This window comes from Corylus avellana, chromosome ca5 (assembly GCF_901000735.1).
Source record: "Corylus avellana chromosome ca5, CavTom2PMs-1.0".
In the NCBI taxonomy this organism is placed as follows: Eukaryota; Viridiplantae; Streptophyta; class Magnoliopsida; order Fagales; family Betulaceae; genus Corylus; species Corylus avellana.
In genome coordinates, this window is record NC_081545.1 from 32,784,433 (window position 1) to 32,796,846 (window position 12,414).

General features: G+C 33.2%; 2 protein-coding genes across 2 annotated transcripts; both read left to right on the top strand.

Annotated features, from left to right (window-relative positions):
* Positions 1 to 1,519: 1,519 nt before the first annotated feature.
* On the top strand, positions 1,520 to 2,165 carry LOC132182172 (uncharacterized). The gene has a single exon (XM_059595362.1). The coding sequence runs from the start codon at positions 1,520 to 1,522 to the stop codon at positions 2,048 to 2,050; it is 531 nt and encodes a 176-aa protein (XP_059451345.1). The 3' UTR covers positions 2,051 to 2,165.
* Positions 2,166 to 5,020: 2,855 nt separating this feature from the next.
* Positions 5,021 to 5,560, top strand: LOC132182173 (uncharacterized). The gene has a single exon (XM_059595363.1). The coding sequence runs from the start codon at positions 5,021 to 5,023 to the stop codon at positions 5,558 to 5,560; it is 540 nt and encodes a 179-aa protein (XP_059451346.1).
* Positions 5,561 to 12,414: the final 6,854 nt, after the last annotated feature.

Consider the following 12,414-nt stretch of genomic DNA (forward strand, 5'->3'; position numbering starts at 1 on the left):
TGCTTCCAACAATTACATCAATCTTAGCTGTCCAAAACTGAGAGGGCACCCAACAATAGAACAATTTTAGCTGTGCAAGGCTGACTAATAAAGTTGTCAATTGTAGCAGTATTGAACAGTTGAAGATACCATTTTTGGAAGAGGAATGTTACATTTTTTAATTTTTTTAAAAAAATAATGTGTCACAATCTTATGAGATAATGATACATTTTTTGAAATAAAAAATTACATAAAATTGTGACACAATAGAACAAATTTTAAAAATAATTTTTGGAAAATGGTAACATTTCTCTTTAGCCGAATTTCTCCATCCACAGTGGCAACTAGTTACTGGGCCTTTGTTAGTCGTGCTTCAGCCCATTTATTGAAAAAAAAAAAAAAAAAAAAAAAAAGATGCACTTTTACTGTGATCCCTGGCCTGGGCTGGACACTTATCTTGCGTGCTTGGAAACTCTCAAACACACATTGAATGTTGCACGTGACGTGAAATTTTCATTTTATCTCTTGATGAAATGTGCGAAAATATCAATGTACTTATATTATTATTTTTTAAATAATAATAATAATCTATCAATTACCTACCCATGGCCAACAGGAAATAATTAATGTGGGTCTCTGCCCACGCTAGCATAATTATCACAATAAATTTTCAATAGCTTGACAATAGTGTCAACAATTTCAGGTCATGTTTTAGTGATGTGTATATTAAAATTTTCCACATTTTAATATATATATACTAAAAGATTCTTGAAGAAGCTAAACTATGGATTATGATGCTCCACATTTGAAAATATATAGGCTCACGACATGATAATGAAAAATATGAAGAAAAAAAAAAGTTTGATAGTGTTTATATCAACATGACATGCTCAAAATAGCCCGTTTTCTTTTCTCAATTTCATAGGTATTCACTTATCTTTCCCACTTAGATAATTCTTTAGACATCTTAACTTCTTGCACTATAAACCAACTTATAATTAGTTAAACACTAATTACAACCCTAAAACCACACTTTTAAACCTAAAACACACATTGAAAAGAAGGTTCAGCAAAGGTCTAATACAACATCATGGTATCTGAGTGTGCTTAAACTAAGTATATGCCAATTTTGGGAAGATATGATTATAGCCATCCATAGCGTATATGCATACAGCTAGCTAATAGGAGATGAGGTGTAATAGGATGCAGCATGCAAGTGTTTTCAGTATTCAAACACTATATCGAAAGAAAAAAAATGGGAGTCATTTTAATTAGTTGGTATTTTGAAAAATGCTTCAATATTATTTTTATCATGTTTGACCAAATAAAAAAGAAATTAATTAATATAAGTGGAGTTGAAAATGTTTTTGCTAGAAACATGGAAAGTGAGTGGATGATGCATGTAGGCTCATATTGTCCAAAAGAGCCACAAAAAGACTCTGTTAGACAGAGTGATTATGTGGTCATGATTTAATCCCTCTACTCTTTATATACACTTGAATGTATTTCTTAGCTCAATAACAAGATAAAATATTCAAAGATGACCACCATTGCTTGCTTAAAGGTTTTTCTTGTGCTACTTGTAACTCTCTTCCCAACCCAAATTCTTGCTCAAAATGCTGCCTTAGCAGTTTGTGATCACACTTTGTACAGGGTATTGTGCATACAACATCTTAAATGGGACCCGGCGAGTAAGTCGGCTACTACTTTTGAAGACGTAGCCATGATTATGCTAAATCATGCAACATCTACAGCAAAACAAATAAGTGACCAGCTCACAAAACGGCTTGAAGAAGCAACATCGTCGTCGGGCGGCGATGCAATTGCCCTGGTAAATTGCAGTAAGTACTACCGAGATGCAATCGGAAAACTTGCGGATTCGAGCAAAGCCCTGCAATCTAGGAGGTACGATGATCTTAAGAATTCGATGTTGGTTGCCATGAAGGCAGGTGACAAATGTGACCAAGACTTCAAGGAATTTGGAAAAACTGGCAAGTCTCCATTAGGCGATCAGGGTCACACATATGGCATGCTTTGCAGCATTGTCTTGCAATTGACCATTCCCAAATGAAAGGGCGCTAGCTAGCTATCCCCCACTTCTTCTTTTTTTTTTTCTTTTTTTTTTTCTGTTCTATATACCTGCTCTCATTCACTCGAACTGTTTTCTCAATTGAATTTACTATTTAATTTTGAATAACAAGAAAAAAAAAATGCCTTCCATTATACTACTAATAGATTTGTAGCAAGGAAATTGTAATAAATTTACAAATTGTGGTTTCAAATTTTGGAAGCTGTAAAATAAATCTACATAATAATATTCTTTAATTCCAATATCTTAACTATTAGGCCTCGTTTAATTTGCAGAATAAACCATTGGAATGAACTACCTAATCCTAGGTATAGCTATTCATTTGTTTGGTAACACATTATTTTTTGGAATAGTTTATTCTCGTAGGATTACTAATCTCATACACACATTATTAGCTAAGCCACTAAAATATGAGTGGCTTAGCTACTCCTTAAGGTATATTTTTTTTAAAATACCCATATAATTTTTTTTTTTAATTTAAACTTAAAAAAAATAAAAATAAAAATAAAGTGGGTGGGAGGTCGACCACCCTTGAGCTCGTGTGGGTGTTGGCCACCAACAAAGAGCACTGCCACTAGAAGAAGTCGAGGGTGGTTGCACCACCCCTAGACGCCCCAGTCGCACCACCTGTTTTATTTCAGGTTTTTTTTTTTCTTTTTAATACCGGTTTGAAAAAAAATTTATATGGAGTATTTCATAATTTTGATTCAAGTCCAATTTTTGCATATGCGTTGTTACCAAAATAAAAAATATGAATATCTATTCTATTTCACATTCTTCTATTCCTCGTAGTAGTTATTCATTTTTCTAATGAACTAGACATTCTGTGAATCAAACGAGGCCTTAGGGTTTCACAATAAACTGATATCCATAACAACAAATAGCATTTGAATCTTGATCTGAAAGCCTAAAACACCAAAAAATGGTTTCTCTCACTTGACCCTCTAAAGTTACATCAAACTTACAATGAATGTTGTGTATATTTAGAAGGTGATGGTTTTGTTTGTTGTGTTGTGGCTTCTCCTTGGTAGCTCAGTTTCAGCCGTGTTCAGTGTTTGTTCTGGTCAATGTATACATCAAAATGAATAAATATGAATGTAGATGAGTATTAGGCCAATATTATGCCTATTATTTTATTCAAAATATAAGAAAAAAGAAAGCTATATAACTAATAAGTTGTAAGCAAGGCATTCTCCAATTGTATCCCAGGCTTATTGTCAACAGGAAATCCAAGCCATTGAAAGCCCATAAGGGATCGGGTCGATCACTGGCCCAAGCCAACTCTTATTCGGGGGTTAAGCTATAATCAGGAAATCCAGCACGGCAGCACTCTTATGAGTCTTGTCAACCCATGAGATTTGATTGGACAATGTGCCTCCACCTCAAGTTTGATTGCTTCACCTTATAAATTTTTCTCTTATTAATTAGACCAGCACCGATTTGGAGATTTAATCCATCCAACCAATCGACTTTGACACATCAACTAATCAACTGATTTTTCTCTTTTACATATTTTATTTTATTTTAAATTTTAACAAATGTCTTCCCTCTTGTTAGCCAACTCTTTAGAGAAATTTTATTCCAAATATGTTACTCATTATCTTCTTAATTATTTTTTAACTATATATATATATATATATAATAGATTTATTATTGGATTTGTAACTCATATGAGTTTTATTCAAATTTAATAGTAAATTCACTTATTTATTATACAAAAATAGATGAAAGATGAGATGGATAATAATTTTTATTCTGCTCTTTATTTTGGAAAAATCTATAATTTGAAGAGTCAAAATACTAAAATGTATCTTTTTGACTCTCCACCCCCCTAGTAGTAGAGAGCACACTTCACCCTCTAAATCTTAAATAAATAATTAAAAATTAAAAAATTAAAAGTTTGAATTTTCTCTCCTCACAGATTTGACCTTCTCGCTCCTTGCAAGAATAAACGAAAATCTTTAAAAATAATATTTAAATAAAAGAGCCAAAGTTAATTTTTAGTTTGAGAAGTTGGATATAGATACTGTGAAAAGGTGGCCAACTTTAAAAAAAAAAAAAAAAAAAAAAAAAAAAAAAGAAAAGAAAAAGTGTAACAAACGTATTAATGACGAAAAACACATCTTTGCTATTCTACTAATACTTGTACATACTCAGCTATTTAATTTGCCCAAGCCCAACTAAGTAAGAATTATGGAGCATAAATTTTTTTAAAAAAAAAATGTGTTGATTCAGGTGAAAATACTTTATTTAACATACAATTGATCCACCACTAAATTATTTAATTAACAATAAAAAAAATTAAAAAAAAAAAAAGAAAAGAAAAAAAAAAGAAAAAAGCCCATTACATTTAGACAAAAGATGTGCCCAAGTTCTATAACTTTAGATTCGATATCCCAATCAAAATTTTCCTACCCTAGGAAATGGGCCTTCCCATTTTTGCCGGTTGTGGAGGAAGGGGGATTGGAACCCCGCCGGCCGACATCATGGTGGTTCGTATAGAGAGCAAAAATTCAAAAACCGAATGAAATTAGTCTCCGGCAAGCCGCATACAATAAGACAATTTTAACATATCCCAGCTGTGCTCTCTAAAACTATGTTGGGCTCCTAAAATGTCTTTATCTAGAAAAAAACGACGCATGAAGAGGTCAATATCATTTTAATTAGTTTGTCCGTTGAAAAATGCTTCAATATTATTTTTAGCATGTTTGACCATTTTTTTAAAAAAAAAATAATAATAATTAATATAAGTGGAGTTGAAAATGTTTCTGCAGGAAACATGAGAGTGAATGAATGATGCATGCAGACTCATATTATTCAAAAGAACCACAAATAGACTCTGTTAAACAAATTTGATTGTGAGGTCATAATCAAATCCCTCTACTCTATATATCCACTTGAATGTATTTCTTAGCTCAATAACAAGATAAAATCCTCTACAAAAAAGCAAAGATGAACACTATTTCTTGCTCAAAGGTCTTCCTTGTGCTGCTTGTAACTCTCTTCCCAACCCAAATTCTTGCTCAAAATGCGATCTTAGCGGTTTGTGATAAGACTCTGTATAAGGAATTGTGCATAAGTACTCTTCAATCGGACCCGGCGAGTGAGTCGGCCACTAGTTTTGAAGACGCAGCCACAATTATACTAAAGAATGCAACATCTACAGCAACCCAAATAAGTGACCAACTCACAAAAATGATCCAACAAGGATCATCACAATGGTCGGGCGGCGATCTAACTGCCTTGGCAAATTGCAAAAAGTACTACCAAGATGCAATTGGAAAACTTGCGGATTCGAGCAAAGCCCTGGCATCTAGGATGTACAATGATGTTAAGAAAGGAATGTTGTCTGCCATGGGTGCCGGTCCCTTATGTGACGATGACTTCGAGGCATATGGAAGTACCGGCACGTCTCCACTAGGCAATCAGGGTGACACATATAACTCGATTTGCGCCCTTGTCTACGAATTGTGCATGGCGATAGCTAGCTAGCTATCCTTTTTTTTTTTTTTGTTCTACCTGCTCTCATTCATTCAAACCTGTTATCTCAATTTAATTTACAATTCCATTATACTACTAATGGATTTGTAGCAAGTAAATTGTAATAAATTTACAAATTGTGTTTGTTTGCTCTCAAATAAATCTACATAATAATATTCTATAATTCCAATATCTTAAATATTATGGTTTTCACAATAAACTCATGAAAAAAACTTAGTGAAATTCATAACAACAAACAGTATTTGAATCTTATCTGAAAGCCTAAAATACCATAAAATAGTTTATTTCACTTGACCCTCTTAAGTTACATTAAATTTATAATGAATGTTGTGTATATTTATAAAGTGATAGTTTTGTTTTTTTGTGTTGTGGCCTCTCCCTGGTAGCTTAGCTTCAACCTTGTTAGGTGTTTGTTCTCGTTAATTTATACATCAAAATGAATAAATAATTTAACAAAGGAATATTATTGTCATTTTGGGTCACATACATCTTTTTTATCTGGTTTAACACAAAACTCTAACAGAAGGACTAAATGAAAATGGCTAATAATTTGAGAGAGTAATTGTAACTTTTTTTAAATTTTGAAAAAAAATTAAAATTTGAATGCAAGTTTAAAGTGGGTAGCCTAAAAATTACCCTTTCTTCTTTTCGTGTTTCAAGCAGTAAGATATGACTTTACATGAGTTTCAGGACAATATACATATTATTTTATTCACAATATAAGAAAAAAGAAAGCTATATAACTGATAAGTGATAAGGAAGGATGATTGCATGTGCTGAATTTCTATCTTCTCTCTCCTGGAAAAAAAAAAAAAAAAAAAAAAGAAGTCACAGGAGGAGGGAAGATCTGGTTTTTCCTCCTCCTTGCTGCTCTTTCTTTTTCCCTTTTCTGAGTTTCTCTCTTTTGAGATAACTCATTTTCTCTCTATAATTTTTTCTCTGGACCCTCTAATCTTTTTACGAGGCTTTATCTATCGTTTTTAACGATTTATCAACTGACTCGCCAAAAAAGGCAGCCACCGTCTCCCTCTTCGTCAGTCATCTTCTCCACTGCGTTTCTTGGCCGAATCTGTGATTTTTGAAGATAAGTTTTTTCAAAATTGGATCTTCATTTCTCCGCCAGTTCCAGCAAGCAACGCACCACGCCACCACCATCACTGGTGTCCTAGCTGCCCGGCGCCACCATCCACGCCTCCCCCCAACATCCACGCGCCAGAGAGTGGACCTCATGCACCAGCGTGTGGATCTAACGCGCCGGACAGCATCCTCGCAAGGCTCTCCTCCACCTCGCCCTCCCCCAAAGCTGCTGTTTTCTAAGTTATTTCTGTATTTTTTTGCTGTTCACTTGTTAACCCGAACTGTTTGGGCTTCAAACTCTTTGTCTGTGATGGAGATCCAATTTTCATTGTTCTTGCTCTTCTTAGTCTTTTCGGTTTCCTTGGAAGCCAAATTAGATCTAAGTTGTCATTCCTTAGTTTGTTCGTCTTTTTTGGAAGTTGGATTAGATCTACGTTTATAGAGGTCTTTGTACTCCCGATGGTTTTATCCATCAAAATTGGCCACAGCCGTCAAAATCTGCATTCCTAAGTGACTTTCACCTTCCTGGATCTTCTTTAGAGCTTTGAGGTGTTTGTAGTCTATCTTAATTGGGTTAATGTGTTCTCTTATTTTCTCTTGTCTTTTCTTTTCCCTGTATTTCTGTTTCTGTAATTTTATGTTGTTTGCAATGAAGTTGTTCTTAAAAAAAACAAAAAACAAAAAAATAAGCAAGGCATTCTCCAATTGTATCCCAGGCTTATTGTCATCAGGAAATGATCCAAGCCATCCAAAGCCCAGAAGGAATCTGGTCCCTGGCCCAAGCCAACTCTTGGGCTGATGCTGTAATCAGGAAATCCTATTTTGGAGGCGAAAAAGGGTCTTAGAAATTCAGCACTTTTATGAGTCTAGTCAACCCATGCGATTTGATTGGACAATGTGCCTCCACCTCAAGTTTGATTTTTCTCTTATTAGGCCCAGCACCGATTTGGAGATTTAATCCATCCAACCAATCGACTTTGACACATCAACTATACTTTAATCCATCTTCTTAATTAGCCATCTTCTTAGCCAAATCTCAAGAGAAATTTTATTCCAAGTATGTTACATATTATCTTCTTCATTATTTTTTAAATATATTTTTCTTTTGTAAATTTAATAGATCTACTATTGAATTTGTACGATGCCCACACAAATTTAATAGTAGATTCACATATTCATCCTACAAAAATGGGTAAAAGATTAAATGGATAGTGATTTTTATCATTTCTTTTTTTATTGTGCTTTTTTATTTTGGAAAGTCAAAACATATCTTTGCTATTCTACTAATACTTGTACATGCTCGGCTATTTTGCCCAAGCTCCGCTTAGGAAGAATTATGGAGTATAAAACAAAATATATATATATATATGTTGATTTGGGTGGAAATACTTTATTTAACATATAATTGATCCACCACTAAATTATTAAATTAACAATAAAGAAAAAGAAAAAGAAAAAGAAAAGAAAAAAAAAAGCCATTACATTTAGAATAAAGACACTTGCCCAAGTTCTATAACTTTAGATTCGCTATCCCGATCATAATTTTCCTACTCTAGGAAATGGGGCTTCCCATTTTTGCCGATTGTAGAGGAAGAGGGATTGGAACTCCACCGGCCGACACCGTGGTGATTCATATAGAGAGCAAAAGTCAAAAACCGAATGAGATTAGTTTCCAGCAAACCGCATATAATAAGACGATTTTGACACATCTTAGCTATGCTCTCTAAAATCGTATTGGGCACCTAAAATATCTTTATCTAGAAGAAAACAACGCATGAAGAGATCAATATCATTAATTTTTTTTTCCCTAAGGTTTTTCCTGGGAAAATAATATAAAGGAAGAAATAAAATTGGAGTTTTCTTAAGAAACTTATATTCTTACCTTCCTACTTCAAAATTCTCTTGCCCTTGTTTAATTGTTAGCATCGGCTGGAGAATCCGGCTGATTTGTGTAAACTGACCCACCAATATTAATTATGACCTCCGCCAATCGCCAATATCATCGTCATTCTAGATGGATCTCCATGAAAATGATAGATGTGAGGAGGCTCTGGATTATACAATTCATGTTTTTTTTTAATTTAATTTTTAAGTCTCATATAGCCAGAATTAATTTCGTATTTCTTTTGCGTAAGAAATTAATGTAAGGCATTAGCAGCAGCCAAGAGAGAAAGAAAAAAGGCTTGGTTTGTGTGGTGATGTGGTGAATGAATAGTCAACTTGTAATCTCTCACGAAGATGCACAAAAAAATAAATTAAAAAATAAAAATCGGTCTACTTATAAATAAAAAAATAAAAAAAATAAAAAAAAGAACCGAAAGAGGCAAAGCTGCACAACTTTTGGGCCTGTATTGGCCCAACCATTACTTAGTTTTTTTTGGTCATTTGTTGATCTATACTTATTTTTGGCCATTTGTTGGCCCAATTATTATTCAGTCTACTATTAGTAGGGGTGTAAACCTGGTCTCAGTTATTGGCCAAAACCGGAAATCCAAACCAGGGTACCCTATTTTTTAATTTTGGAAAACTGGAACCGGGTACCCGATTACCCGGTTATACAATAACCGGCCAGTTCCGATTTGTACCCGATTATCCGGACCGGGTAACCACTTTGTTAAAAAAAAAAAAAAAAAAATCATTTTTAGCTTATTTTAGGTATTGGGCCTAATTTTTGTGCTTAATTTAACAATTTTTTGCTCTTTTTTTTTAAAAAAAAAGAAAAAGAAAAAGAAAAAGAAAAACACAATTAGCATTTTTGTCCCAATAAGTTGGGCTTTGTTGTAATTGTTCAAAAAAAAAAAAAAAATCCAATGTTTAAAAATGTCATAAAACTTCATTGTTTAAAAGTGCTCTTAAAATCCAATGTTTACAAATGCCATAAAAATTCAATGTTTAAAAATGCCCTAAAAAAATTATTTTATATATATACTCGGTTACCTAGTTATTCGATTATAACCGGGTGCCAAAAACCGGAACCGATTTCTTAGTTACCGCTTGATACCTGATTTTTTTTTGACACCCCTAATTGTTAGTCTTTTATTGACCTATACCTATTTTTAAGCTTTTGTTAGCCCAATTTATTTACCGGTTTTTGTTTGGATTAGTAAGAAATAGAGTGAGAGGCAAAGACATTCCTCCATTTATGGGACATGAGAGAGGAGTTTGGTCAGAGTGGCCTATAAGCAAAGTATATGCCAATTTTGGGAAGACATGATTGTAGCCATCATAGCTTATAGGCTTACAACTAGCTAACACGAGATGAGGTCTAATAAGATGTAGCATGTAGGTGTTTTCAGTATTCAAACTATATATCAAAAAAAAAAAAATGGAAGTCATTTTAATTAGTTACCCTTTTGAAAAATGCTTCAATATTATTTTTAGCATGTTAGACTATTTTTTTTTTTTTTTTTTAAAACAAAGTAATTAATATAATTGGAGTTGGAAACATTTTCCTGGAGACCTTGATGTCAAAACAGGAAGAGTAATTATTAACACACTAAAAGTTTGTAACTCCTAGGCAAATAATTTGCATGACAACCCAAAGCTTGCCACCTTTTCCAGCTAGTTTTAGGTCAGCATAAACTTCATGAAAAATGTGGGGGACATCAATGGGCCACTGCCTAGCCAGGGGCCCATGAGGTTCCTACAATAAAATATATATATATATATATATTTCTTTTTTTTTTAAAAAAAAAAAAAGACAAAAAAAACAAAGAAGAAGAAGAAGAAGAACATAATACACAAGGAAAAATTTATTCACGAGATGTCCAAAAAGAAAGGGGAAATAAAAAGCTAACTGAGAGTCTAATTCAAGTATAATATTTGGGATTAATATGTTATTATTATACAATTTAGATAATATGGCAATCAAATTCAATTATTACCTTTTTTTTTCTTTTTTTTTTTACAGATATTGTTTTAATAATTAATTTTTATTGACATATTATTAAATTGTATAACAATTTACTAAGTATCATTAATCATAATATTATTGAACCTTCTTTGCCATTAAAGACCCTCACGAGCGGCCCATAATACGGCAATGAGGCTTGTTGAATGACCCACTCGTGAAGCGAAACTCGGAAACCAGCTAAAAAACATGATCACCGATTATTCCACCAGCCCCCAGCCTTTGAGGAAGACCTTTTCGTGGATCCAAAACCAAATTTCTTGCTTATATTCGTCTTTGTCGGAAGAACAAAATAAAAATTAACTTTATTCGGTTTATGTTTGTGCCCCTGTCGATAAATCGGAAACATCTCCGACTTTCTTTCCAACGGAGGTGATTTTTGCCCGGCCACCTCTGCCTTTGAAATGTGAGATGCGAAATCCAGCGGAAGTGGGAAATCTGTAAGCAAATGCATTAAACAATGTTTAACGTAAAATAAAGCTCAAATCATTAAGCAATGTTTAAACTTATTCACGAAAAAAAGAGAAAAAAAAAAAAGTAACGTTACTTTTTATACTTATTTATTATATCTATTTTATATGGTTAGTAACTTGGTGCAGTATGTTTAAAGTGACTTTTCATATATTAGCATTATTCTAAAAAATATCCCCGCTTTTGCAAGTTTTAAAGCTTGCATTGTCCACAAAAATGAAAATGATTAAAAGGCTCGAGTTTTTAAGACTTTCTCATTTGAGACCATTTACTACAAATCCTTTGTTAAGTTAGGTTGAGTTGGGTTGGAAACTTGGAATTCATCGAAACTCCTTACAGCATTTCAATTTCTAACCAGACTTTGGTAGAGATTTAAAACGACTTTTGGCATCCACTATCGTATCGTAATTCAACTCATCCGGGTCATACCCAAGTTGGATGGGTCGGATGTTGGGTGGGCCGGTGGGTTTTTCATACCCCTACCGGTTGCACTTTGGTTCTTTTCTTGGAGAGAGAGAGATCGATGTTTTAAGGGAATTGTAATGGCTATACTTTTTCTTCCAAGCTTATCAGTCATCAACTTGTAATTGTTAGATCAATTTTAATGTTTGGTCCGGATAATATAGGTGTATATGGTGGACATTGGATTGGAGGAAATTGAGCAGTGCCTAAAAATATCTCATGTTCTGGATGCTTCCAGCAATTACATTAATCTTAGCTGTCCAAATCTGAGAGGGCACCCAACAATATAACAAATTTAGCAGTGCAAGGCTGACTAATAAGGTTATCAATCGTAGTATTGAGCTATAGAAGATGTCATTTTTCGAAGAGGAGTAATACACTTCCTAAATTTTTTGAAAAAATAATGTGTCACAATCTTATGAAATAATGATACATTTTTTAAAATAATAAATTACATAAAATTGTGACACAATAGAGCAAATTTTAAAAATAATTTTTGGGAAATGGTAGCATTTCTCTTTAGCCTAACTTCTCCATCCACAATGGCAACTAGTTACTGGGCCTTGGTTAGTCGTGCTTCAGCCCATTTATTGAAGAAAAAAAAAAAAAAAAGATGCACTTTTACTGTGATCCCTGGCCTGGGAAATTTTCATTTTATCTCTTGATGAAATGTGCGAAAATATCAATGTAATTATATTATTATTATTTTTTAAAAAATAATAATAATAATAATAATAATAATCTGTCAATGATCTACCCATGGCCAACAGGAAATAATTAATGTGGGTCTCTACCCACGCTAGAACAATTATCACAACAAATTTTCAACAGCTTGACAATAGTGTCAACAATTTCAGGTCATGTTTTAGTGATGTGTGTATTAAAATTTTCCACATTTTAATATATATACCAAAAGACTCTTGAA